Source organism: Cebidichthys violaceus, unplaced genomic scaffold (genome assembly GCF_023349555.1).
Source record: "Cebidichthys violaceus isolate CVI_PGR_0920_01 unplaced genomic scaffold, fCebVio1.0.p SCAF_27, whole genome shotgun sequence".
In the NCBI taxonomy this organism is placed as follows: Eukaryota; Metazoa; Chordata; class Actinopteri; order Perciformes; family Stichaeidae; genus Cebidichthys; species Cebidichthys violaceus.
Genome location: NW_027176450.1, coordinates 463352 through 491135, shown reverse-complemented (window position 1 = coordinate 491135; position 27784 = coordinate 463352). Strand labels below are relative to the sequence as shown.

At 43.5% G+C, this 27784-nt stretch overlaps 1 protein-coding gene across 4 annotated transcripts in view; it reads left to right on the top strand.

The window, feature by feature from the left end:
- The window catches only part of auts2a (activator of transcription and developmental regulator AUTS2 a), a 309983-nt gene that overhangs the window by 98788 nt on the left and 183411 nt on the right, over window positions 1-27784 (top strand). Inside the window, exon 1 of one of the 4 annotated variants that reach the window (XM_068721155.1) lies at window positions 7906-8696. The exons of the other annotated variants lie outside the window; for them this stretch is intronic. Within the exon in view, the coding sequence (XP_068577256.1) occupies window positions 8649-8696 (48 nt within the window). The 5' untranslated portion in view covers window positions 7906-8648. Of the gene's footprint in view, window positions 1-7905; window positions 8697-27784 lie in introns of those variants that run through there. 4 annotated transcript variants of the gene reach the window in all.

Genomic DNA, 27784 nt, shown 5'->3' with positions numbered 1-27784 from the left:
TGTCTCTTCCATCATAACAGCGATAGACAGTTAAGAAAAGAAACCAACGAGCAATCTGCTCATAATTGTAACAAGAGATCTGATGTTGAAAGGGCTTGTTTTCTCCCACCACCTGATTCATTTTCTCCGTCATGACGTTCGATCTTTTAGCGGTCCTGGGTAGAGCTGTTTGCTTGTGGAAGGATGCTATTAACGTGAAATCCATTTTTGATTAAACAACTTTCTGCGCTCTTTTTCTGGTTCCCAGCAGGTTCCTTTACTCTTTTTTTTTCGTGCACATGTAAAGGTTTTGAGGCCCTGGCTAGCAGCAGTCTAGCTCCTATCCCACTTCAAGCCGTCCTGTTTTTGGACTTTTGCCTCACAGCTCCCCCCTACATACCCAGTCCCAAGTCTCTCCTGTCTGTGAGCAATTAATCTTTGTTTATCTCTGCTTCCTGCTTTCATCTCATCCGTGCTTTGACCAACTGATGCTGGAACGGCCGGGTCTGTGGGCCGCTTCCCTCGCAGAACAAGAGAGTAGAGGGTGAATGCGTGCGAAGGCGTTTAGGTAGGGTGGAGGTGAACTGAAACATCATGGAGCTGGCATTGACTCATGCATCTGAAAGTCATTGGAACATGGAACCATTTCCCCTCCTGTTTCTCTCATGTATTTCTCTCTGGAGCTTATTGTTTCCCCTCCTCAACCAGACCCCTGTCCAAATCGCCCGCTGACTTGTGTTTGGAAATGAGTTTCAAATGAAGTCCTGGCTCGGGACTCAGACAGACGGTATGTTGGTGTGAGTGTGTGTGTGTGTAAATCTGTATTTGCATGCTGGTATCCACCTGAAGTTATCTCCAGGCTTTTACAAGGTCAAGGTTCCATGTAAACACACTACATCACGGCACTTAGCTCTTGTAAGTATTTAGTTTATACAGAACGTCTTCAGCTCCTCACAATGTAAACCATTGAGCGACGTGCTTTACAGTATGATGGTGTCCTCCTGTGACCGTGATGTTCCTTTGGTTGGCTGTAGGGAGCTTTTCATTAACGGTTATGAATCAAACAAGCAAGGATTCCTTCATCCACTATGTGATCTCTGTCTGAATGTCACTTTTTTGTTGTTGCTGCTGCCTTTGTTGCAGAAAAGCAGGCAAGTTTTAGCCCTGCTGGTGCCACGGCTCTCTGGGTCTGTCGATCGAAATATCTCAACAACTATTGGATGGATTGCTGTTGTACACGCATTCGTGGTCCCCAACGGAGGGATCCTACCGACTTTGGTGATCCTCCTTTGTGTGACTTTACCTCTATCGCCACTGCAAGGTCTAGGATGTCTAATCGTCTCAGGTGCAGAACCCACAAGACGCAATATGGCCATACTTCCTCCATTAGTTGGCGCTCAACTGGTTTAACAGTTGATATTTAAGAGGCATTAAACCACTAGTATGCCCAGATAATCTATTCTTTTTCTTGCTAAACCGTGCATACAATTTTTGCATCTTACTTTTTTTTTTATTAAATCACACTACAAACCTGTTTTAAAATAATAAACAAATATGGCACATTTCATCTTCTGCCAGTCGGCTTGCAGCCCTCCCAAAACAGGACATCCAGGTTATTACTGAACCTCATGGGCCTTAATACAAGTAGCCTTGCTGCGTTAAAGCAAAAGTAATTTGTGCCAAGGCAACCTGGTGCTATAATCCCCAGTATTAGCAGGAGGGGGAGGAGGTGTGTGTGTGTGTGTGTGTGTGTGTGTGTGTGTGTGTGTGGGGGGGGGGGGGGGCTTACATGATTTCCTGGCTGTGGCCTAGATGGGACTTGGGCCTGTATTATCTGGCCATCAGAGAGAGTCAGCCTCAACTCTAATATCTGTGTGTGTGTGTGTGTGTGTGTGTGTGTGTGTGTGTTAGGAGAGCAGGAAATGGCCTTTTGTGTTGCTGGCCAATACAGCCCGCGGATAGGAAGAGAGGAAACATGCACTGTGTCGTGCCATGTCGGGCGACTGCCTCTCTGTGCGTGCAGCAGCAATATTACAGAGAGGAGGAAGTCTAAGACTTGCAGACAGAATCAGCTCTTTTAACTCCAACCAATCTTTCTGGAGGTAGAGGCTAATTGGGGTCTGACAGCCTAGGAAATATTGCTCTTCCTTCCCCTAGCCTTTCCTTTTGTCTCTCCTCTTACCTTACATTTGAATTTGTAAGACACCCATGTTTAACAGAGCAGCGTTGTGTTAGCCCCCGAGAGCTTGAAGATTATAGCAACCTCTTAGAGCATTTTTTTTTTTTTGTGCCAGCAGGTTGAATGGAAAATTGCAGCAGGGCTGAGGCTCCGGGGTGATTGAACATCTGGGCTGCTGTTGCTAAAAGAGAGAGAGAGAGGGGGAGATGAGTTTGCCGCTCGCTTGAACCCAGACAGACAAACATAGGAATTTACTCGGTTTCACATTCCTCCATGTGTCATGCACAAGGACACACTTGGATGAGCATTTACACCCACCAATGTCAAGTACGCAGACACAGGCATGTCCATACAAAACACACAGTTGTGTCTGAGCCCCCGAGGAGCAGAGGTGCCTCCAGCAGGAAAGCGTCTGCAGGCAGGCAGCTCCAGGGCCTCTGTAGGCTTCTGAAGCCGCTCCTCTGTTTGGCCTTGTGGGAAGGAGGGATCCAACAGGAAATTATATCATAGAACCACACGCACCTTTCAGATGTATCATTGTATGAGATAGTTGGAGCATGAAAACCCATTTCTTCCTCCCTGGCCCCTCCTGCCTGCTGATAAAGCCGAGCGGAAACAATGTTCCTTAACCATGTGTTATTCCACTCTGCTGCCCCTGCAGTTAATTGTTTTGATATGATCTCTGTACACGCTATGTTTAATTGTTTAACTAGAGATCCAAGAGGATCTCAAGATAATCATATTATATCCTGCATTATAGCCCTCAACACATTATCACCAGAGCAATGACATCATATTTTCAGCCTTGTCAAGTGTCTGTGTTGTGTCTAAATACACACCAGGAGGTGGAATGATACCCCCCAAGCTTCTTTTGTCTGCTTTTTTTTGGATGTCAGCCCTCGGAGCTCTCACAGCTCTGTTATCCGGGCACAGCGATGGCCATCAGGGACATGGCCAGGCGTAGGCATATGTGTGGGAAGTGAGCAGGCAGGCAGGCTGTCACTTAGCATTACAGCACTACAGTCTCCCCGTGGATGACGTGAGGGGAGTGGAAAGTGAGAAGACGAGAGAGATAGAAGAGTGAGAGGAAGAATACAAGAGTGGAGCAAACAATACACAGCAGCCCACACACCAAAACACACAAACCGTAAGTCTAAGAAACTTGCTGTTTGTTTTTCTTTTCATTAGACCGACCGCTGAAGATAAGCTCTTCTGACAATTCTTCATTGCTGGCCTCTGAAAAGAGAACCCAAAGTGAAAGGATGCTAAGAGGTAAAGGGAAGTGTTAAAGACTCCTGGGTAGAGAAGACAAAAATAGTCAGTTCATAACGTTCATCTGGTGGGTTGCAGATCAGTAAATAAGGCTCCAGCATCTCTGCAGTGAAAAACCATCACACCAGTCCTCTCTACTGCAGCAACCTGCGATAGCAATGTGCTACACTGCTGCATCTGGCTTATTTTAGGAGCCCACATTTTAGTAGCTTGCTACTATTTAATGGGGTTCTTGGGGTTCTCAACCTACGGTATGGCAGCATTCATCTGCACAGGGATATAATACCTGAGAAAGAATTTTCCCTTTAAAGATTTTTAAGGTAATTCGACAAATCAATTAGCTGAAGACATCTTCGTAACAAAGTTTTTTTTATTCAACCTTACAGCAGCTGTCTCTTAAATCACATAATGCATGTTATGAAACACAACAGTTGACCCCAGGCTTCATTTTGTGCAGATAGCAAACAATCAGTGGGTTAAGTCCAACTTTCATTAGCATGACTTGTGTTAGAGATGCAGTCAAATCAAAATGTGAGTTTCCCCCGTTGTCCCACAATGATAAAGGGTTCTGCCAGACTTTTTTCCTGCGCTGGCACGAAGCGTTTGGCTCAAAGGTCTGGCCCGGGGAGGCTATGTTTCTATGGATGCTAACACAGCTATTGGCACTACAGAGTCTGATTGCTTTTGTTTATAACCCACTGCTGTCCTGTGATAGAGGAGTTGCCTCAGTGTAACTCAGGAGCTGCCAAATTTGGCTAAACCCTGTGGGATACAGGAGCCCGTTCTAGCTGGCAGACATCTCAAGCAGTAGTCAAAGGTGACATGATTATATACACAGCGGTATTGTGTGTATGGGATAGGGGCCCATGTGTGCAGAGGGGAGTGGCAGAATGTAAACATTGGCTGGGTGGCCCAGTCTCTGCTCTGGCTGTGGCCTTTCTAGTGCTTAAGCCTTCACAGTAGGCGACTGGCTCTTTAGAGGTTCATGATGTCAGTTTGCTGCCCCCTGCTGAAACCCAGCACCCTCACTGCTGGCTTTGTTTACACAGACACGTATTATTGTCTAACATATTATTACTACTAAGAAAATAATACAGTATTAAGTCATAAAATAAAAAGTAAACATCTGCAGCAAATTCTTAATAAACTAAATAAAGTAAAACATATTTTGTGCCTCACAGTCCAGAGAGAGACGAGGCCTCAGGAATTATTGCTGAGTTTACAATGTGATATTCATACGCAGATGCAATGGCTTCCATAACATGCTGCTGGTGCATTATAATACTTTATTGATCTATGTGAGCTTTTCTGTCTTCAGGAAGTTCTCACTTTCATTCTCCAGTGTTTGCAGGCTGGCTGTCATTCTTCTGATGATTTCCTGTTGCTGATCCAGGAATCTTGATTTGATGACAGGATAACATTACCTGCATGGCTTGTTGATGGCAGGAAGCACATGTGAAGCATTAGCACTTGATTTGAGGCTTAATTCATGGTTAACATCTGCCTCAAGCAGGATTTGAGTCACAGTACACAAGTTCAGAGGTTTCTCAGTTTACTTTCTGACTCTACTGTACTACCAGTCAGTAGTATGTTGTATAAAGCACAGCATGCTGTCAACCCGTGTTTACTCAATGTGACAATGCTTTGTATTTATCTCTCTGTTAGGGCTGCAACTAACGATTATTTTAATAATCGATTAATCTGTTGATTATTTTTTCGATTAATCGGCGGGGAAAAGGCGAGTGAATAAAAACGTGTCTTTAGTCTTGCAAACTATTCCACCCCTGCTTTACTACTGTTATTAACGAGCTAACGCTAACTTGTCATGCTTGTCAAGCAGGATAACGAGTAAACAGCAGCACCAGAAGAGCTACTGGAGGGACGTTACGTTCCTCACTTCAAAACGGAACAACAGTAGGATTCTGTAGTGACGTATCCTGCTGTTGAACTCCCTTCCTCCTCATCAAGGACTCCAACATGTTTACGTTTTAGATGCTGAATCATCACCGTGGTGCTCCCGTGTCATGCCATGTCGCTTTTGCACATCTTGCAATTAACACACTTTTTTGATTTATTCAGTGAGAAATGCTCCCACACCTTGGATGACTTAGGTCGTACTGATTTCTCTGCCTCCACCATGTGTTTCAGAACAACGTTACGGGTCTCTCCGATGGTCTTTCCTCTACCTCCACTCTGCTCTGCGCTCAACTCAACTTTTTGTTTTATACCCAAACATCTCCGTAATAATCGCGCGACACAACAAATCGATAATGAAATTCGTTGCCAACGCTTTTAATAATCATAATAATTTTAATCGATTCGTTGTTGCAGCCCTACTCTTTGTGTGTTTTTAATTTCTCACTCAGCTGTTCACAATTAGTTGTTTTTGATGTCTTTGTTTTTTTGTATTTTTTTTTGGCCAAAGAACAGTTTTGGTTATTTCATGTAACAGATTACTGTTTGTCTTTTTGTCTGTGGACTTCTCGCTGGTTCCAAGTAGGTGGAGCTCGGTCGGAAAAACCTGATTGGCATACGTCTGTGTACCAATCACAATTTAACAGTATTTTAATCAGAATATAATGACAGCTGTGGTGGTGTTTTTTTTACTTTGCAAGGCCTCAGAAAATCAAACCTGAACAAAGACCTACACAGTCCTGAAGAAAAGAAACTAACTGAAAATGTTGTTTTCAAACATTGACATTGATTGCTGTCTATTTAGTTATTCATATTCAAGGTTATCAAAAAAATGGAAGAACTTTTGGAGAGTTTTCAGGGGCTTTAAAGCTGCTCAAAATCAATATTTGTATATCAATGATAGATCCAATAAGTGTGTGTCATTTAAAAGGGGGTTCCTTTTAGTGATAAATGCTTATAAGCATTCTTTAAGTCAAGTAATTTTATGTATGGCGCCAAATCACAACAGAAGTTATCTAATGACTCTTTTTGATTCGACCAGGTTCAGAGTGTTCTCCTTAATCTACATGGACCCAACGTTCCCCATGAGAATGCATTAGTGCAAAAAAAAAAGTTGCTCATTGTTTTGGTTTTTCGGCTTTGGTTTAATTATTTTGGGTCACTCCTACCGCTCTCAGTAGTATTTCTCTGAAACACAGCAGGCAACAGTTTTCAGTGATACAAATTGCCCGGCACTAAACAGCAGACGGACGAAGTCAGCGACTAACTGGTGAACGTAGTGGTTGTTTTCTGAAAGTGATGGTGGAGACCAAAATAAAGCTAAAAGGAGAGTCAATGTTAAACGTTCACGTATGAAGCGGAAACAGGACTCAAATGAATGCCAACATTGCTCTGTGTAAATAAGCCACTGTTTGCTAACATTCTCCGTATCAACAGTATTTACTTTATATGGTGATAATTACATTACATTACATTACAGTCATTTAGCAGACGCTTTTATCCAAAGCGACTTACAATAAGTGCATTCAACATAGATATTAAAGAGAACTACTAGTCACCAGAAGTCATAAGTACATTTCCTTTTCCAAACAAGCATCTAAGAGCATGAAGCAGAGCATAACTCAGAGCCAAAGTACAGTGCAGAAACAAACAAAAACAGTAAGTGCAAAAAGTAATACGAATACAATAAGTGCAACAAGCTAGTATGAATACAATAAGTCCTAAGTGGAAGATAATATGAAACAGTTGTGTTTACTGTATAGCTTGTTACACTGCCAAACACATCAATTAATGCAGGTCTATGTTCAGTTTTTGGAAACATGTATAAAAGACTGTAAATGCTCTGAAATAGAGTCCTGCAAGGATGACAGGTTTTTATTGGCCGATCCAGAAGTTAATTTTGGATTATTGTAGGAAATAAACAAACCTTTATTATACTTACACATTTTGTTCAGCAACATAATCTTCATGAAAAAAACACCACGTTTATGACTTTTGAAGCATAAATGCAAGTGCCAGAAATAAAAAGATAATGTGAGGCTATAAACGAACCCCACCACCTCTTCCTACCCCGACCACCACTGTAGTCTCATATAGCTACTTGTTAGGAACCGCCTCTTTTAAGACCATCAACAGCTTCAGAATTCACCGAGGGGTTTTACTCATGTGTTTTATATCGTAGAACAACAATTATAATCTCTTAAGCTTGTGTTAACCAAATACCTTATTTCAGGGATCTAACCAAATATCCCTCCATAAAAACAAAAACAAAGAACGACTTTGATTTCTGACTCAATTGCTGGTTTTAGGACTCATTCCTGCAGCACTCTATTGGATTGACATATATTTTCATTGGTAAATGGGGTCCTTTAGTAGTAAATCATATTGTATAGACCCCAAGAATGCACCAAATTGATTAAAATGTGGGATCTTTTAAAGCTGGATTGAAGGCAAGTGAGGCAGTGGTTGGCAGTCCATGAAATGGACACACTAACAATAATCCTTTTTGCAACACTTGTAAATATTTTAAGCTCTCATGCAGAGTTGAGCTGTACCCGGTCTGATCTCGACATAACTGCATTTGACAGAGCATTTTCCAGGCACATTTGTTCAGCCGTCGGAGTTTATTTGGCTCGTGGGAACGCTGCGCCTTCGGGGTCAGACCAACATCAGGGGCTGCTGTCTGTAGAAATAATAAAGCAGACAGTGTTACTTCACAGAGGGCAGAGAAACGCAAAATTGAAACAGATACAGAAGGGGGTTAAACAAGGTCAGACGGAAAGAGCTTAACGGTGCATAAAAGAGAGCAATAGGAAGCACTGGGGGGAGACATTGAGTGAGCAGAGGGCTAGAAAAGGGGAACGTTTAAAAAAAAAAGAGCAAGAGAGAGAGCGAGAGAAATGGAGCATGAAGTATAGATGGATAGAAAGTTAGAGGAAGGAGAGAAGCAAAGGGCAGTGAGGGAGGCTGCTGCTTCGGTTTTTAGGGTTTGCTCACATTCTCCTCTGCTGGCATCTGCCACCACTGCTGAACACAGCTGAAGTCCATCTGAGGAGCTCTTCTGTCAGCTTTCCAAGCGCACCACGCCGCACACACAGTGCACACCACGCTGCACCGCCAAGACGAGGGAGTGAAAGAAACCCAGAGTAGGCTCAGAGCGAGAGAGAAGAAGCACAAAGAGCAGCAGGATAAAGTAGCAGAAAGAGTTCAGTGTCACCGCGCCGCACGGTGAGCATCGGTCTTTTGGTGGAGACGTAGACTTTAACCCGGCACACTGAATCCGTCAGGATCACAGGACAGAAGGATGATCAAGTCCAGTTGGTTTTATGTCAAGTTCAAATACAACGAGAAGGTAAGCACATATGTAGATTTATTGTTTTTTTCTTCTCCCCCTGGGCTGATTCCTCTACTCTGAGTGTCCTGGTAAATATCTGTGATATTGATTGTTCATGAAAATGTTGAATTATTGAGCCATGCATGGATACTCTTTCCAGACATTCTTCATCTTCTCTCAGTGGCCGTTTCAAATTCACAGGGGAACTTGGAAAAAGAGGCCCGTGGTAAAAAGTATTCAACAGAAAGGCAATACATGGCAAAAATATTCTGTTTAATGACATCTGATTGATGGCATTGTATGTTTTATTAGCACCTTGCTTATAATCTCAAAAATCAAAAACATTTGTTTTTAAATAGAGGTGCTGATATTTGCATTTAGTACAATACATTTAAGTGTGAACATCCCAGATTTAATTTTCTTACAAATAAATATCAAATGTCTGGTGAGTACAGTTCTGAGGTCTTTGCACTGGCTTCCTGTTCAACAAAGAATTGACTTTAAAATCCTGCTGTTGGTTTATAAAGCACTGAATGGTTTAGGGCCAAAATACATCTCTGATCTGCTGCTACCCTATGAACCCCCTATGACCCCTTAGGTTGTCTGGGACTGGTCTACTTTCTGTTCCCAGAGTCAGAACTAAACATGGAGAAGCAGCGTTCAGTTTTTCTGCTCCACATATCTGGAACAAAGTCCCAGAAAGCTACAGGTCTGCTGAGACCCTCTGCTCCTTTAAATCAAGACTGAAGACTTTTCTGTTTGCTGCTGCCTTTAATTGAACCAGATTACTGTATTTTATTTCTTAAACTGCACTGCAACTATTATTCTATTTTTTAGCTTTTTAGTGTTTTAATGACTGTTTTTAATGTTTCAATGAATGTTCTTAATTGTTTTTAAATCTCTTTTTCTTTTGCCTTGTGTTTTGATGCTATTAATGGTTTTATGTGAAGCACTTTGAATTGCCTTGTTGTTGAAATGTGCTATACAAATAAACTTGCCTTGCCTTACCTTACAGCATATAATAAAAATATATTTTGCAATATACTGTAGTACAGTACAATCTTGCATTCAAATATAAACAAATAGTATAAAAGAAGATGCATCCACAGTAAATGGTGATGTGAAGTGAGGAGCTTGTCTTGTGATGCAGTTCTAAAGTCTTTTAATTCAGTCGGTGGTGTCTCCGTCTGGACATCAGAGCCTATAGTTTGTGTAATGGGATTGAGTCTGATGGGACCCACGTCACACACACACACAGTGGCCTGATCCTCTGTGTGTGTGTGTGTGTGTGTGTGTGTGTGTGTGTGTGTGTGTGTGTGTGTGTGTGTGTGTGTGTGTGTGTGTGTGTGTGTGTGTGTGTGTGTGGATGCCATTACTCTGTGAAAGCCAAGCTTCGGGTCAGCAGCCAGCACTTTACCCAAACGGTCGCAGATGTGCAAATGAAAGCGTCTCGTGTTACTTTTACCTTCAGTCAGTTAAGCAGTCAGTCAATCGGTGACCGGCGGGTCGGCCGGCTGGCTCGTCAGCTCCCTTCGTGCCTCGTCTCTCTTCGTGTCATGGCGACGGTTTTGGTGGTGACCCCTTTATGCTGATCGAGTTCTCCACTCAGCATCAGGTGTCTGCGCTGTCGGATCAATACAGCTATCTCATTACGTAAAACGCTGAGAAGCAGAGCTCTGTTTACTGTTTACTCTGTGAACTTCTCACAGTTTAGTTTGAACATTTTGCGCTATAAAACAATCTAGAAGCAGCCTACATATGTCGGACGGGCCTATTATCGTGGAGAAGTGAGAATGTGCCAAGTGGCCTCATGGGAGTACCTGTCGGTGCCCGACGTGCTCTGTTTCCATCTGGCCTCCCATTTTGTACTTAGACAGTCTTGGAGGTGGAGAAGTGAGAAGATGGCCGCTCTATTTATCTTTTAGAACCAGGTCTATTTTAACGATAACGATTCCTCTTTGCAGCCTGTCAAATAGTTTTCCACCACCATGTGTCCAAGAAAAAGCCAACTCCTAAACTATGATCACAAATATACTGAATATTAAGAACCGATGGTTTCCAACAAAGAAAAAGGCAGTTGACTTATAAGGGTGGGAGAACGCTCGACACTCAACTTTGTTTGTTTATGAAGTATTATTGTTTTCTACAGAACCTGTTCAGTGACATTATTAGAGATGATTGGAACCATTACTGTAGTGATGGACAGCATTGAAGCCAGCCAAAGAAAAAGTGTCTGATCAAAAAGAACTGTTGCTGTAAAACTTGGCAAGAACGCAACAATGGAGACTAGTTGAAGCAGCCATGACAACAGCACGGGTGTCCGCTGGCAGTGTCACAGTGGAAGAAGGTTTCCCTTCCTCTCGCTGCTCATTCCATTACACTTGTCAAAGTGACGCTAGTAACAAGTTTCCACATCACAATTCCTCCCCAAAAAAAGGGCGTAGGGCAATGGAGGGAGTTGAAACGGAAAGAGCCGAGACAAGATGGCTGGTTGGTTTTTATTTCAATAATTATGTTAAGTAAAGGAGGGAAGAGATGAAGATATAACGCTTGAGCTGATTTGTTACGAGCCTCGTTGAATCTGAAATATCTCTAATTTGCACTGAATCGATTGCAGAGGCTCCAGACGGTATTTTTACTGCAAAAGTATGAAAAATTCAGCAGCTTTGGTCAGCTGGTGCTGTACGTCTGGCTACACTGATCCTCATTACTAGGTGGCCTGGCTGTCCTCTACTTCTCTATTTTCCTCCATGTTTGTGTTCCCAGTTAGAAGATGAACAGGATGTGTATGTCAGGGCTTATGGGGGTCTGGGCCAAATGCTGAGCGCGTGTCGGAGGAGGAGAAGAAGGGCATATGCAGCCGTCGGCTTTTCCTGCTCCCAGCTGTCTCGCCTCAGGAGCAGCCAGCCTCTGTGTGATTACGCATGATGGACAGGCACCCTTTCAGCAGCATGCCAATAGGAAGTGACCTTAAACAAGTGTTGCCATTTTTGATTGAGTGAGTCTTTCATTTGACCCCCACCCCACCCCAACCGACCCACCACCCCCCTTGCTCTCTAAAGAGAAAGGGTGAGAAGGGCACGGAGCACGGTGGCTTCTGGGTCAAGACCAGGGTCCTTCAAGTCTGTGGTATGGGTAATTGCCACCCCTGTGTGTGGGCTCATGTCCTGAAGTGAGAGGGTATGAGAGGGAGGTAGAGGCTGGAGGTGGGTTACATTCCAAGTGGAAAGAGAATACAACACTGAAGTCCTGTTCTGTGTGTCTGCTCGCAGCTCTTTGTCCTCTAAGCCAGTGCCAGGACCCCCCAGTGGGCCAACTCTGTGGCCGCAGACCCACAGAGGGCGAACAGCAACCTGACTCACACTGGATTAATTCAGTTTAACACACACTGAGTGCCCTGTGATTGGTGTGTTAACTCTGGCCTCACCCATGGCCAGATGGCTGCTTTTGGAGAGATGCATTTACATTTTCAGGTACTTGACTGATGCCTTTAGTAATGTACAGCGAGGAAACATTATCACTGTACTAATAGAAGATGTGGGTAATATCCTTATGTCACCACTGGTGTGTCATAAACTCATACAGCCAGTTGGTTTCAAAGACCTGGATCCCTTACTGAACAACATAGAATAACACTTCATTAGAAACACTAAGTAACATAAGCAGCATTAGCAAACTGTACTGAAAGTATTAAAAGTTCTCATGCTGCAAAAACATTGACAGTGACTGATATTATTAGATTTATTGCTGCTGTAGGTCGTTTTGTGGTTCCCAAACTAAGGGTTAGGCCCCTCCAGTGGGTCCCCAGATACATCTGAGGGGTGTTGAGAAGATTATTTGAGTGGAAGGAAAATTTTTTAGATGAAACCATGTGAGAAGTTTAGTAGATTAATGGGTTTGGTTGAGCTGCTAACAACTTGGACATCTGAAACGGGACAAGGTGCTACAGGGTTAGGGTTCGGGGTTAATGCTTTTTTTTTGTAACAGCTCACAGACCAAAAAGGTTGCAAGCCACTGGTTTAACCTTCAGCACTGCATTGTTTTATAGAGTTTTATTAGATTTTATATATTAACAAATATAAAAACCACACCACAATCTTTCCCTAACTGCAACCAAGTCCTGCTAGTGCCTAAACATTACCATAGAAAATGCAATAATACAGATACTGTATTGCAATAAAACAATCCATTGTCAGTGTCACCATTTTTGAGACTTGACAGATACGATAATTAACAACGTAAACTTGTATACAAACACAAGTTCTATCAGAAAGGGTTGTTTTTATGTAAAAATATGAATCTGATATGTAACTAATAACTATAGCAGTCAAATAAATGTAGAATGACAAAAAGCAATATTTCCCTTATAACCGTGTACAGTACCTTTTAAAATGTACTTCCTTACTTACCACTGGTCACTAACTGGTAGTTACAGATCAGCCTTTAAGCCAAACCTAAAGAGAATCACATCGTGACGCAGACAAAGCTAGAGGTAGCTTTAGCAAAGATCTGTTGCAGAGCTTACATTTGGCAGTGGGTGACACGTTCTGCTGTTTGTCTTGAGTATGTGTGCAGTATACTGATGAAAAGCTTTTCCTGCTATAGACATGCAGTACAGAGATGTGTTCAGTAGATTATCGGGGCTTATACTGTACATGCAGTTTCCCACACACAGCACAATATTTATCTGCAAGTTGTATTTATTTTGGATCAAATTTCAAACCATGTGTTCTACAAAATAACACACTCCTGCTATTACATTCAAACCTTCAAACAGACTGTGGCTTTCTTAACGTTGGCAGATTTCTATGCCTTATATATGGTTCACAAAACACCAGCTTCGCTTATGACCCGTTTCTCAACCATGGGCATCATTCTCCTCTGCTAAACTAAAGCTGCTCAGTATCCTAACTTTACGAATAATCAATGGAATCATTTACAATTCATTAAATTTACATTGGAAGGCTATAATTCTAACATAGTGCTAATAGACTTGGCCGGGATAGCTTTGATTTTTATGGCATTGCAGGGTTCAAGGGAAATGTATATATACTTTTTTCAGTTGTGTAATTTCCCCGCGCAATCTGGATATCCTTATTTTTAAAGCCCTTTATTGTTATTCATTGTTACAGCTTTATTTTATACTGTATCCCAAGCATAAGGATGCTGTACAGATTGTAAAGCCCCTTGAGGAAAATATCTGTTTCGTGATTGGGCTATATATAAGAAATTTACTCACAATTGGCTAAATCCAAGGTCCTATATTTGACCCTTTTAAGGCCTGTTCAGGGCTCCAGACTAACATTTCCAAAGTTTGTCGTCCCCTAATTTTGGTACAGCATAGTATTAACCAGTAACATTTTTGACGCTACTTTCTACTTCACTACATTTCAGAGGTGAATATTATATTTTACTTTACTACAATTATGTGTAATGAGTAAATGAAACACAACAAATTGTTATGCAGTAAATTAAACCACCCAGCAGTATGAAAGAATTAATACAATAAGCTCTATTGCACCCAGCTACAACATTACAATGCAGCTTACGATTTACTCCATCAATGACAATACTCAGTTAAATGTATAATAGTGTTGCAAATAAAAAGCACCAGCCTCCTCCTGTATATTAAACCATTTTGTCTCATTCTGGAGCCCTGCTGTTGGATGAGATAGTCCAAACTGCGCTGTGTAAGATGTGGCCCCTCTCTCCGTGTTCCCACATATTGTTGACTGATTGGCTGTATTTACTGAGCCTGTGTGCCAGGCCTGGTTTGTTGGACAGTAGAGGGCAACTGTAATGACTGTAATGACTGTAATGACTGTGAAAACCAGAGAGTGGGGTGTGGGTTATCATTATTGCAGTCTCTGAAGATGCCACAGTATGTTATATGAGAGACACATGGTGTGGAAACCTCTCTTGGGTGGTATCGCCTATTTCAAACATAAACTCAGGGAGAAGGTTGAAACCACGGCTGTACATTCCTGTGGTTCGTTCTGCTCAGGGAAGTTCTTGAAGAACCCAATCCTGCTGCTGGGACACTATTGTTGACTGGTTTGCTTCCTGGTTGTAATTGTGTTCGCTGCTTCAGAAGGTTCCTCTTGTGTAAAAAGCTGCTTTCTTTATGTCCTTTTCCTTCTGATCTGCATGAAAGTTATCTAAGTTATTTATCCCTCTGCCCATCCATCCAGGCTTGACTTTAATAAGAGTTTATTGGAGACATTTTAGCCAAGCCAGTTTAATTTATTTATCCTTAAAGAGGTGCGCGGTAAGAGGCTTACGGAACTGTTAACCCCGGCAATGCTTGTCGCAAAGCGGGCCCTGTTGTTTTTTTTTCAATCCAGAAAGGGTTGCTTACATTCCAGACACATTGAAATTCTAGGAGAGCGCTCCACAGCTTGCCGAAGGGATTACTGGTAAATCCCTGCAAACTCCAGATGTTTTCCCAGGCAGCACGCAGTGAGGAAACATCGCCCATCCCCTGTAAACATCTGTCAGACAAAAGCCTCCGCCACAGCGGAGACAACAGAAGCTTAGAGGGAGTAAAGTAGCTTGACTAGTCAGATTTTCACTCTGTTAGATGTGTTTGTTCATGAAGAGCTAAGTGGTTTTGCGGGGCGTCCTGTGTGCCTGTTTATGCTAAGCCTCGAAGTGGACGAGTATACAGTATAACTAAAATACTTGCCGGTTACACAGATGAGGAGGCAGGGTTGTCATTTTGCCCATCTTATATTCCAAGTATCTCTATGCCCAGCAATGCCATTGGTGGATCCAAAGGAGAGATCATCAGACAGGAAAAAATAATTTAGTTTTTATTTATTTTTATAATGCATCATTAAAGAAATGATGCAAAATTAAATGATCGTAGCTGCACTCTATAATATGTTATAGCCTTGCTAGTACCAGTGAGGTCTGAAGTCACAGGAGCAATTCCTCTTTCTCTGTGTGTGTGTGTGTGTGTGTGTGTGTGTGTGTGTGTGTGTGTGTGTGTGTGTGTGTGTGTGAGTGATGTAAGTGGCAGTTGCTGCTGGGTTCAGGCCCCAGGCCGGATCTCATATCCCCCTTCCATGTTTGTGTTAATTTGCTGGATGTAAACACAGTGAGTGGGCTGTAACAAGGCAGTGCCTGCCTCTGTGTCTCTGGTCTCCAGCCTCCTCAGTGGAAGACAGAACGGAGAGAGAGGGAGCGGCTGACCAGAGTCTGGATCACTGAACAATTGCAGGCCAGAGAGAGAGAGAGAGCGAGTGGTAGAGGGAGCGAGCCCTCAGTGTAGCCACTAGGGACAGGCCTGACAGATGGATGGAGCGTATGACTGGATGCCTAGCCAACTGGAAAGACAACTTTCACCCACACAGGCTGTATGCTGTTTGCCTGTCGCCTTTTATCTCCATCTCTTGTACACAACCTAAAGGAAAGAAAACAGGATGTGTGTGTCCATAACCCTAACCACTATATATATATATATATATATATATATATATATATATATACACACAGTATACTGTATGTGTATGTGTATATAGACTGGTGGTGTAACGGATCGTTGTCGATCAGTGATCCGTACGGATCCCCCCTCATGGTTCGGCACGTGAACCGCAGATTAATTACACAGTTTAATGTTAACCATCACAGTGTGAAATATAGTTTTACCCACCAATATTCAGTATAATATGCGATCAGTACATCATTTATGTTTTTCTAGTCGCCAATCTATGATAATGTTACTTTGTAAACATCCAATCCATGTTTAAATTGACAAAATGAGAGCTGGTAAAGTAGTTTCTGAAGGAACAAAGGTTACGTTCACTTACATTATGATGCGTTCAGGCTCTGTTCAGTGAACATGAGTATTGGGTGAAGGTAAATTATAACGTTATCATGATGTGTTCACATGTAATCTCGTAAAATTAGTGAGAAACTTGAATAAATCCAGATGTTTTCACAGCAACATAAAAAGATGTTGAAGATGAATTATGAGCTGTTTACACTAACTCTAATAATACATTATTAAAATGTGTTTTATTCAATGAAAATACAATCTTTTATTTCCTAATAATTTGAATTGTGTGCCTTTATCAAAAAAACATAACTAACAAAGTAAAAGGATAACATTTAGATTTTTGATGGTTTAAACTAACTACAGAGCGTTGAAATTATTTTTGGGACGGTGGCAAAATATAATTGATTTATGTATTTGGACATTATGATTATCTCTCTATAGTATAGTTTATTGGTCTATTGTAGTCTGCACTTCCCAGACAATATTCAATTTGCCTACCTTGTATTATTAAAACGCATTTGTTGGTACCTCTAGTGAAGTCAGGTGTGGTCAAATCAACCAGGACACAACTTTACAGAGAGAGCTCCACATTAAGAGGGAACATTGATCTCAATCTTCTTTTTCAATTTGCCATGGCAGACACATTTCTTTCTGTATGGATTAAACAAACAAAGTAAGCTGTGTTAAATGGTAAAATTGAATGGTGCTGGTAAGTGGCTTTTGTTGGACAGAGCCAGACTAGCTGTTTCCCCCTGCATTCAGTCTTTGTGCTAAGCTAAGCTAACCAGCTGCTGGCTGTAGCATTATGTTTGATGACCAGGTATGAGAGTGGTGTTGAGCTCCTCTTCTCTTCCTCCGCAAGAGAGCAAAAAAGTATTGTTTTCAGGTTCCTAAAACCATTTTGTTGATTATGCGTGACATGCAAATCTTTGAAAACTTCTGCTATGCTTGAAAGCAGAGACGTGTCCTCACTCACGGCACTGAGTAAAGGTGTGTGTAGAGCAGCACAGTGAATGTGTGCCTCATTTTCTCCCCAGAAGGAGCCCTCCCAGAGCTCATTAGCTCCAGTTAAATTCCCAGTGGAATGCCGGATCCTGCCTGCCGTCTGCTGCCCGCTTCTGAGCAGCTCTGGTTTCAGCCTGCTGGTTGACCGGGCACGGGGATGGTTCCCATAGCTGGGCTGCCTGAGCCACATGGGCAGACCCTGGTACCCTGGCTCAAAGAGCCCTCTGTTATCCAGTGCGCACGCTCACATGCAGTGTAGGGTCACTTCACACAAAGACACACACACACACACACACACATACACACACACACACACACACACACACACACACACACACACACACAGAGGCAGCCTGGCAATGTGAGCTATGGGAATGTCACAGATTTGTGGAAGGATGGATCACATGCTTACAGACTGCTGCAGAGCAAAGCCCAACAATTGCTTTTTGTCTGAACGTAAACTTGTGTAACTGTCTGGCAAAACCAGTCTACACTGGTCCAGAGGAACAATCCTATGCTTTTTTCTGCAGCCTCTCTCTGAGTGACGCTTGGCTTAAAATCTTTCTAACTTGGCCAGCTCTGCGGAACAGATCTGCATACACACAAGTGGACCCGCTCTCACATTCAAATGCAAAACGTCTAGATCATTATTTTCCATCAGGACGTCGGGGAAAAGTCTGTGTATTATACACCGTCAGTGTGACCAACTAGCTTTCTCTGCGTTCAGCGTAATCCACCGTAGTCCACCGTGGTCCATACCCCAAGTTGGCTTTTTCCCTAAAAGTTTTACCCAGTTTGGGGGGGGGGGCGAAGTGTGAGGCAGAGTGGGCCAGGGGAGAGTGCGTATCAAAGAGAAGCAGCCATCTGTCAGCACAGGCAGCAAACAGCTGGTGGAGGAGATGCAAGATGTCTGAACAAAGACTGACAAGATGGAAGATGACAGGAAACAGATTTCCCTCCCTTTTAGCCCTCCTCCAGGAGAAGACTTTGACCATGCTGTGATGTCTCACAGTGTCCAGATGCTAGCTTTCCTCTCCTCCTCACTCCTCTCATCTCCTCGCCTCTAAACTTCTTATTCTCCTCTCCTCCTCACTCCCCTAATTTCTTCACTAAACTTCTTGCCTTCCTGTCCCTCTCCTCTCCTCTCCTCTCCTCTTGCCTCCTTTCCTCTCCTCCACTCTCCTCCTCCAGCAGAGTAACTGTCACCTCACTGCCCTTTTTCTGCTAGTTTTCCCTGACGTGTTACTGTAGAGATTCTTCAGTCTGCTCCCTCATTGCTTAATTTGTTAATTTGCATTTCTGTAGCGTGCAACAGGAACAGAGAATCTCTCATCTCTCACATGTAGGCACACACACAATTAAACTAGCTCTACTGGAATTATCATGAAATAATTAATACATTTTATGCTTTAATTATACTAATTATAATTGCCTTTATTCAGTGTAGACGTTTTTTTGTGGAAAATAGGGTTTTTGTGGGACCTAAATATTACATTCTGTGAATTATTTAGCTGCAGTAATTGACCTACTGCAGCTTAAGTAGATACACATCTCTGTTCTCGTTTGCTCAGATAAACGAAGCGGTATGAGTTGTGTTAAGTACATTTTTAGGAAATGAGCACGGGCCATGTGTTAATTAGTGTTGCAGCGTAAGTCGCCTTACACCAGGTCTTCTTCTCTTCTTCTCTCTCTACTTAGCACAGTCTATTCCCCTTTGTGCCCCCCCCCCCCGCACTGTTAATTTGAACAGAAAATGCAGCGGGGGGGGGGGGGGGTGATGACGTGTGATGTGTGACATCGGCCACTGTAATACTGTAATGGCCCTAATTGTCTAATCACTCTAATGTGTGGCTGCTGCTCTTGGACATGACCAGGGCAAAGTGAGCTAATAAACAGTGATTACTGTCACTTGAAATCAGCACATGTAAAAGGGGGGGTTCTCCTTTTCCCTCGTCTCGCCTGTTTTTCTGCTTGACAGACAGGGGAAGCATGGTGGCGGTGAAAGGTCAGCTTGTGGTTGCACACAAGTGATGGAATGACAGACAGAGAGGGTGCTGTCATCTCCACGTCTTGTCCCTTCGGTCGGTTAGATTGACAAGCTGTCAGCCCGGCCAGCTCATACTCTGTGGAGCAAAGAATAGATGAGGCAGAGCTTTCAACATCCCCAACCATCTGCCTCTCTATCTCTCCGCCGCCTCCTGGTTCTCTTCTGTACACGCAGTTCGAAATCGAGTTTGACATATAGGCTGAGGCTGTTGGAAAATGGCGTTCCAGTAAGTGCAAATGCCAGTACTTCATAGTCACTTTGACTTGAGGTGCATCCGTCCATGCCATGAGGCTGGATGCTAGGAGTCACTAGTGAAGGAGATAAGGTGAGATGAAATCAGAGTTGGGGCTGTTACATACATTTACAGGAGGGAGAAAAATGTTTTGAATCCGGCCCTGGAATCATTTTTATCTGCAGAAAAACAGAAAAAAACAATAGTTTGTTAGTAAAGGAAAGAGCTGAACTTGTGTCAGCCAGTTTGATGATCTTGCAAAACGAGTGAGCACATCCATGAAACATCACCTCAAAAAGCACGACTAGTTACAAAATAACTGCTACATTTTGGTTTATTCTGTATTTTATTGGTCATAATTTATGCACAAACATATGATAGTTGCTGGATCTGTTGATGCTGAACTTGATTATCTTTACTCTAATCTACCTGGAAGATTGTGAGTACAGATACACACCTGCTGCTTTCTGCTATTCTTCCCCACTAATCTACATAACAACGGGTTCTTTAGAAGAAAAATATCTTAAACTACCAACACACTCAGTAGATCCCTGGGGGAGCGGATTCACATGGTGGATTTCTTTCCCAAGTTGCCTGGAATTTAATCATCTTGGTTTTACAATCTGTCCATCAAGTGAAGATGGAAATATGACACTTTTAGGTAAAAAAGCTAATGACATGTGACATTGCATTTGGATGGTGTAATGGAAGTTGTAACTGGAGAAATGCACACAGAAATGCAGTTTTTGTTTCAGCCACAAATCCAGCGACACGCGCACATTGTGAAACGGTCGCAGGTTAAAAACATGTCGTTAACGGTGTGAATTGAAACAAAACTACTTGGTTGTGTTTAGGATTAGATGATGGTTTGGGTTAAAATAAGTTTGTTGTTATGTAACTTAAGTTCTGTAAGGAGGATATGTTATGTAAGTGACGTAGGTTAAGTATGTTACATACGTTTACTTGCGTACTTAAGTTGAAGTAAGTCACTGTTGACTTTTGGTTTCACAAGGGAGACCAAAAGTCAAGTTTACAATGTTTCCTGAGGTAATAAATCAAGTGAGAAGTAGAGCCATTTTCTCATAGACTTCTATACAGACTCGAGAATGCAGGTTTAACACACTTCCGTATTGGCTTCACTTCTCAGCCCCGACCTCCTTCCTTATGCAAACTTTGTCACTCTTTAGACTACGTCACCTAATTTCCTCCTTTGCTCGCTCTTCATAGTTACTACGGCCTGTGGAGGTCGCCGCCTAACAGTATACATAAATAAGGAGGAAGTCGGTCTGCCCGTGTGAGAAGACGCCGGTTTTGATTTTCCATTATAGTTTGCAATCCCGTCAGCCTTACAGCGCAGAGGCAGGACTTGTTCCATAAAAAGTCTATATGCACTGTTTGCGCTTTGCGAGATAAACGTGTTTGTGTCTGCGTCTACGAAGTTCATGTTTTATGCACCATCTCCAGGCTATGAAGCCCTCATTTCACAGCCTCCCAGAGACCAGTTAACCCCTCATTTCCTCCCTGGAGCATTCAGTAAGGACCACAGCAGTTGTGTGTGTGTGTGTGTGTGTGTGTGTGTGTGTGTGTGTGTGTGTGTGTGTGTGTGTGTGTGTGTGTGAGAGTCCTCGCTGTATCTTCTATGGAGCAGACTTTTTCTACAGTAGTCGGGCGCTCTGATAGCCTCCATTCATTATTCAGCTCTGCTCCAGCTGCACCACACCCCCAAGCAGCACAGAAATAAAACAAGGTTAAGAATTGGCATGGAATGTGTCTCAGCGGATCAAGCGGTGGGGGAGACTGGGTGGAGGTTTAGGAAACGGGGGAGGGATGGGCCTTTATCTGTGCGGCATCTTTTATTAATTGCCCTTGTGCTTCGACTGCGACTTTCTCCGTGATCATTAATGCATGCGCGAAATAACGTATTTACATGTTCTCATGCATTATGCATGTCCAGGGAGGGGGCTACAGTGTTGTGGAGGACCCTTTGCCCACAGGTCCTGTTTTTTTTTACTGTGTGTGTGTGTGTGTGTGTGTGTGTGTATGTCTGTGTGTGAGCTGATTTGCATTCCACTCTCTACCAGGCGCCTCTGCTGCAACAGACAACATTCCCTGTGCCTTCACACAGGCCGCTGAGGGTTCTGACTGTCTGACAGAGGCTGACAGGCCTCAGCATCTACAACAAGCTGTAACCAGATACGCTTGCTGAAGGAGCACAGGGTTATAAGTGCAGGAAAACATTTAGGTTCCTGCTTTATTAAACTTCTTGCTGACATGTGTTCATTCCTGTGAAGATGTGGAGTCACTGGAAAGTCACAACCCTAGACTGTGTGCAAAAAGAGAGGGGCTGAAAGATGTCAGTGACAGGATGGCGACGCTATGATGGTGGAAAGAGTAAGCCTCTCTGTCTGTCTTGCTTAAAACAAGTCATTTTTTAAATTCTCTCGCCAATAGGGGAGCTGATTGATCAAGTCAAAGCACAGCTCCCAGTTGGCCCATTCACCTCTGTGATTGATGGATCACTGACTCAGACCTCTACTCCTTATATTTCCACAAACTGCAGCTCACAAAGTCAACTCTCTGCATCGAAGCCGCCCTCTTCTTTGTTTTTTTTATGTATTTCCTCGTTCCTCCAATCCTGCCTCGAGCATCATAAGTCCAATCTCAGCAGATAGTCCTGATATCGATCACCGGCTGGCCCCGGCCGCTCTCGTTTAACCCTCATTATTTTTTTGTGCTGATTGCCGGGTGTTGTAATTTGCACGTTGTAATTGTATCAGATAACTGCTGGTGTGGTTGGTCATTGTACTACCCGCTGTGTTGCATCAGAACCAACCCTGCTGGGTAATTAGAATTGATTTAGCTACAATTTAATTAATCACACTGTTAAATCTGTAGTACTTACTGAAGACTCACACTGTTAGCTTTCTGTGTGTCCTTGCACGCGCGCGCGTGTGTGTGTGTGTGTGTGTGTGTGTGTGTGTGTGTGTGTGTGTGTGTGTGTGTGTGTGTGCATGTGTGTGTGTGTGTGTGTGTGTGTGTGTGTGTGTGTGTGTGTGTGTGTGTGTGTGTGTGTGTGTATGTGTTGTCAGTGTTATTCATGGGCAGAAAACCTTGACACAAAATGAACAGAGCTGCATAAGCGAAGCCATTAAATTCATTTGGATAATCTTTTATCACACTATGCCTGAAATATAAGTAACGTAACTCAACCCCATCAGTGAAACAGCAGCAGCAAACAATATGATTTAACGTGTTTGATATGTCAGTGGTCTGCAGATGTTCTGGGAAGATGGTGTTTGCTTTAAGGAACGCTGGTTTCAGTGTTTTTCATGATGAAAGATCACTGTAACGATGAAACGGAGACAGGAATTTAAGCATCCTCTCTCGGCTATAATGAAGCCTCGTGACGCGCAGTACATTCTTTAGCTGTAAATAAAACATGGTGTTTCTGTGTCTCTGTGAGCTGCTTCATTTGTTTCTGTTTTGTGTAACGTGATTGTCCGGGTTCCTCCTTGAATAGCCGCTCAGGCGTGCACACTGCAGCGCCGCTGTTGTTGTTGTTCTCTTCAGGTTTATTCACCCTGAAGAGCGTTGGAGTGTGTTGCTGTGTGTGCGCATCCCTTCGCCCTTCTTCATGGCTTCGCAGAAAACAAAGGCGCCCCCGCTCTCTTGCAGGCCCTGATTGCAGTCATTAGGATGCACAGGCGCTCCCGGTGTGACGGGGGCCTCTCCTCGAGGGGATTGGGCTCGCAAAGCGCCGCCGCTCGCCTGTTTTTAATAACAATCATCTAAAATCGCTGCAATTAGCCTGCAGCTACAAGGAGATGGAGAGCAGAAAGATGTGGAGAGGGAGGGAGGAAGGGCTACAAGCTCAGATTCAGTGAACCTTTCCAATGTCAGCTCCTCTTTCACATGGAAAATTCAAGAGGGCCTTTGTGTTCATCAATTATTAGCTTTGAAAGTTGAAAAGATCCATTGTGTATTTTTAATCAGAGTTATATGGGGAATCTTTAAACTGACTCCCAGTCCTGCCCGGGGCTACAAGCACAGTTACCTCTGCCAAGTCTGCAAGTCTGTTATAAGAGGAGAGGTTGAAGCGAGAGCTGCATCCCTTCAAACATGTAGGTGTCGTCTTCAGGAAAGTAGAACAACAGGCAGAGAACACAGTGTTTCTGTGGGATATGATATACTGAGCTTAAGAGTCAGTGTTTTCTTCAGGTCTACAAACAGGATGTGGAGTATTTAACATTTCATTTGGAGTGTGTGTGTGCTCAGGGATGTCCTTGATGCCCTGTGTCTTTGCCAGAAGCTAAGCTGGCCGCACCATGTGGCTGAGGTTCATTTACTGCCGGCCAAAGTCAGCTTGTCAATGTAGAAATGCATCTTAAAAAAGCTGTTTAATATTTCCCTTAATGTTTTTAGCATTTGCATTAAAATCCCAAAAAAACAACTGGACCTCTCTTCTATATTTCGTTGTGTTGTGTTCTTGCATTATCCCAAATGTTCCGACAATGTTGAAACCCGGAGAAATCTGTAATTTTATTCAAGGTAATGGTGTGTTTCGTTTGGTCGCCTCGGGGTGTTGTATCCCTTTTACCACCTTGACTTGTAAACAGATGATGATGATGGTGTAGAAGAGATGGAAGTAACACGTGACACTTGTGTCCCTGCAATATTCTTCCCTTTTATTAAGATGAAATATAGGAAGATAGATTTATCACATGGGCCCATCTGGAGCATCAAATGGCTTCATTCAACTTGTTTTAACATATGCAGGTGTACACCTGGAATCAGACTTTGGTGTGGAAAATATTTGGATTTCCCCTCTTGTGGGAGGCGTCATTGCACTCAGCAGAGTTCCTCTATCATTGGTGTGGGTCTGCCCCTGTAGTGTACATCTCCCTGGTTTTGAAAGATTTAAAGTTATAAATGTGCTCAATGTTGGAAGACACATAGTGACGAACAAGCGTAACCCGTTAGCCTCAGGCTGTGGGTGAATGAGTTAAATGGCTCCCTCCTACGGCGAGGTTACACTCACGTACCAGAGGAGACAGAGACGCCTCCTAGATTGAATGGTAGAGGATCAGTACTACACACGTTGTTCTTTAAAGCAACATTGTCTCATCGCAGACTATATACACCCTTATTATCTAAAACTTCTACTATGTGTTATGTTCCAGTCATCTCTGCCGTCCTCCTCCTTCCACTCCTCCTCCTTGTGATGTGTTGTCATGTAGCACCACCCACAGGTCATCAGGAGGGCGACAGGCTGGTGTGCTGTAGCTCTCCGTCGGGGGAAGCAAAGACACGAGGCAGTGGCTCTGGCTGCCTGTTGAAAATCAACCCTGAAAGCTCAAAATAAAGCAGAAAAAACTCTGTCACGAACAGAGATGGAAGTGCCCGTGTCATCGTTCCTTCTTGTGGGACGGGGAAAGAAAGTGCAGCGCACACCAGAGAACCCGATCTCAGATTCACTCTTTGTTCAGGCTGTGCTGAATTATTAACCCCCGTGTTTAAAAGACGGCTCGGGGGAATTCTGACATTAGCTCTTCGGAGCCCGCACTTGAGTCTTTCTGGCCTACAAAAGCTTGGCGTCCTTTCATGAAGTGTAGTGTATACAGACAATTTTAAATGAAGCGTTATCAGGAGGGGAAAAAAAAAAGTTTGGATAAAAAGGGTTGTTGGAAGTGTGCTTTTAAATGCAGTGGATGCTTGATTCAGCCTTGTTCTTTGGCTCACAGTGTGCTCTCTGGTGAGAATGCAGAGAAGTAAACGCATTTCTCACCCAAACCCCCCAACGCTTCCCGCTACTTTTAAGATTGTACCCAGCTTCGCATGTTGTCTCTGCCTCACTTCTCTCCTTTGTCTTTCGGATAGAAAATAAGCCTTGTATAGTTCTCATTTGCATTCACCGAGCTCCTCCATAATTTATAGTACAAGTACCCTTCACACTGTTTGAAACTGTGATGCTGTCTGAGTCTTATCACTTTGTTAAGGTGCAGCTGTTGTTTGTAGACACAAGCTGAGGTGGTGTTTTTGTTAACTGGCTCCGTTCTGTTGAAATTGTAGTTTCTCACTAAAAGCTGTTTTGGGAATGAGACGTCTGCAGGTGCTTAAAACCATCAGGAACCATTTTGTATGCGTCACGGCCTTGACCAAGTTTTGGGTGGGGGACTCACTTGTGTTCCGACTCTTTGAGATTTGACAAGGTTTCTGTGTCAGGTCATGGTTGTGTGTTTTGTCTCTGTCGGAGAGTGATGGAAGCTTATCTGAGAAAGCGTGGATTATCTTTCGAGGTTACATCAGTGTTATCGCGGAGGCAGGTGAGCCTGCAGTTAAGCAGAGCAGGTCATAAGTCAGCCTGGAAGACATTAGTTGACCCCAACAGAATTCCACACTCTTATCAGTGAAACACTGAAACACTCGCATCCCTTTCCAAACAGCAAGTAACTTTGCTTTGAAGTCATACTTAATCTTATCAGGCGGCATGATGGACAAGGTCGTGTGATGCAGGTTTATTGCTCATTAGCAAAAATTATGTGAGAGCTGCTTCTTTGACCTGTTTTTTTTTTGGCAGGATAATTGATAGTGGCTGAGGAATATGTGTGCTGCAGCCAACGCTAGCAAATCTGCACTGATGAGTCTATGATCCCTGGTTCCTGGGTTGTTTATGCATGTATGTAATTCAAAGCCATTTGACACAAAAGCTGTCACAGTGGAAAGCCACAGTAATTGCAAAGTATAATTCCCACATTACTTCCTTCTGCATTTCTTTGATCAGACCTCAGTGGATTCTCGTGCTGCCTATATAAAGTCTTCATCTCATACTGGCCTATTTGAGATGATTATACCAGTTTTGTTCCAGAAAGTGCCTGAAGTTTCAAGTGATAAACCTCCGGCTGAGAACCCAATTTTCCCCAGCCAACTCAGAAAGCCACAGGCAGACTTCCACTCCTGCAGCGCCTGCCTTTTAAAATGTGTTTTACTCATTTTTTTTGTGGGTGTGTATTTTTTTACCAAAATTGCCACACTGAGGGTTACAGAAATAATTTTCAATGTTTCCTCAGGGGAGGGGAAATAAAACTATACCCCCTTTTTTTCCCTTTTTTTTTTTTGCGCGACCAGGGGTGAGCACAAAAGGGAGACAAACGGCTCAGTATCAGCCGTGATTTCCTGAATAGCCCAGTGGGAGCGCGGGAAGTTGAGGTGCATGCAGCAGATCGGCATTGCCCTGAAACAGCAGCCATGCTGTGAGGGAGATGGCTTTTCTCTGCGACAGTCCGACTGTGAGCCACGGGTCTGCAAATGAAATGGGGGGGGGGGGATGCAGCCTTTACAGATTCAAGGCCCCTGTTGCCTTGCTGGGCATGTCTGCTGCTGTGGTGAGGCAGAGTGTGTGTGTGTGTGTGTGTGTGTGTGTGTGTGTGTGTGTGTGTGGGGGGGGGGGGGGGGGGGCAGACCAGCAATGGATAAACAGACAAAGAGCTGCAGATAATTCTGTTGAAAATACACTGGCGCCATTTCCTGCTGTTTGTGAATTCATCGGGACCCACGCTGTGCCACTAGTGATTTCTAAATATATGCAGCTCATCTGATGTAGATGTGTAAACTCTGTGTAGCGTTATGGATGGCTGTGCAGACAGATTGTTTGCTTTGGGTTCGCTGTAGTCCTGGTGGGTGGGATCTGCCAGCATCATCTTGCATTGTTTTCCACATGAGCTTTATTGAGTTCCCAATTACAATGCTGGTCCTCTTGTCTCGGGCTCACCGCTGCTGCTGCGGAATTGACCTTGCTTTTTTTGCAACGCAGCGCTGTTGTGTATTCAGGTCCAGCAGGCCTGTTCGGCAGGCAGAAAGTGAGGCGGACCGACTCCTTCTCCCAGGCCCTGCTCCTGCAAGACCCTGCTTAACAGGCATCAGGCTTGCACGCTTAATACCTGTGAGGGGACAGCAGGCTTAGCTCTTAGCTCTCATCGCAGCCGACATCGTATCAGGCACCCAGACGAGGATGGACCGCTGTAGCCTTATTAGACCGGTCTGGA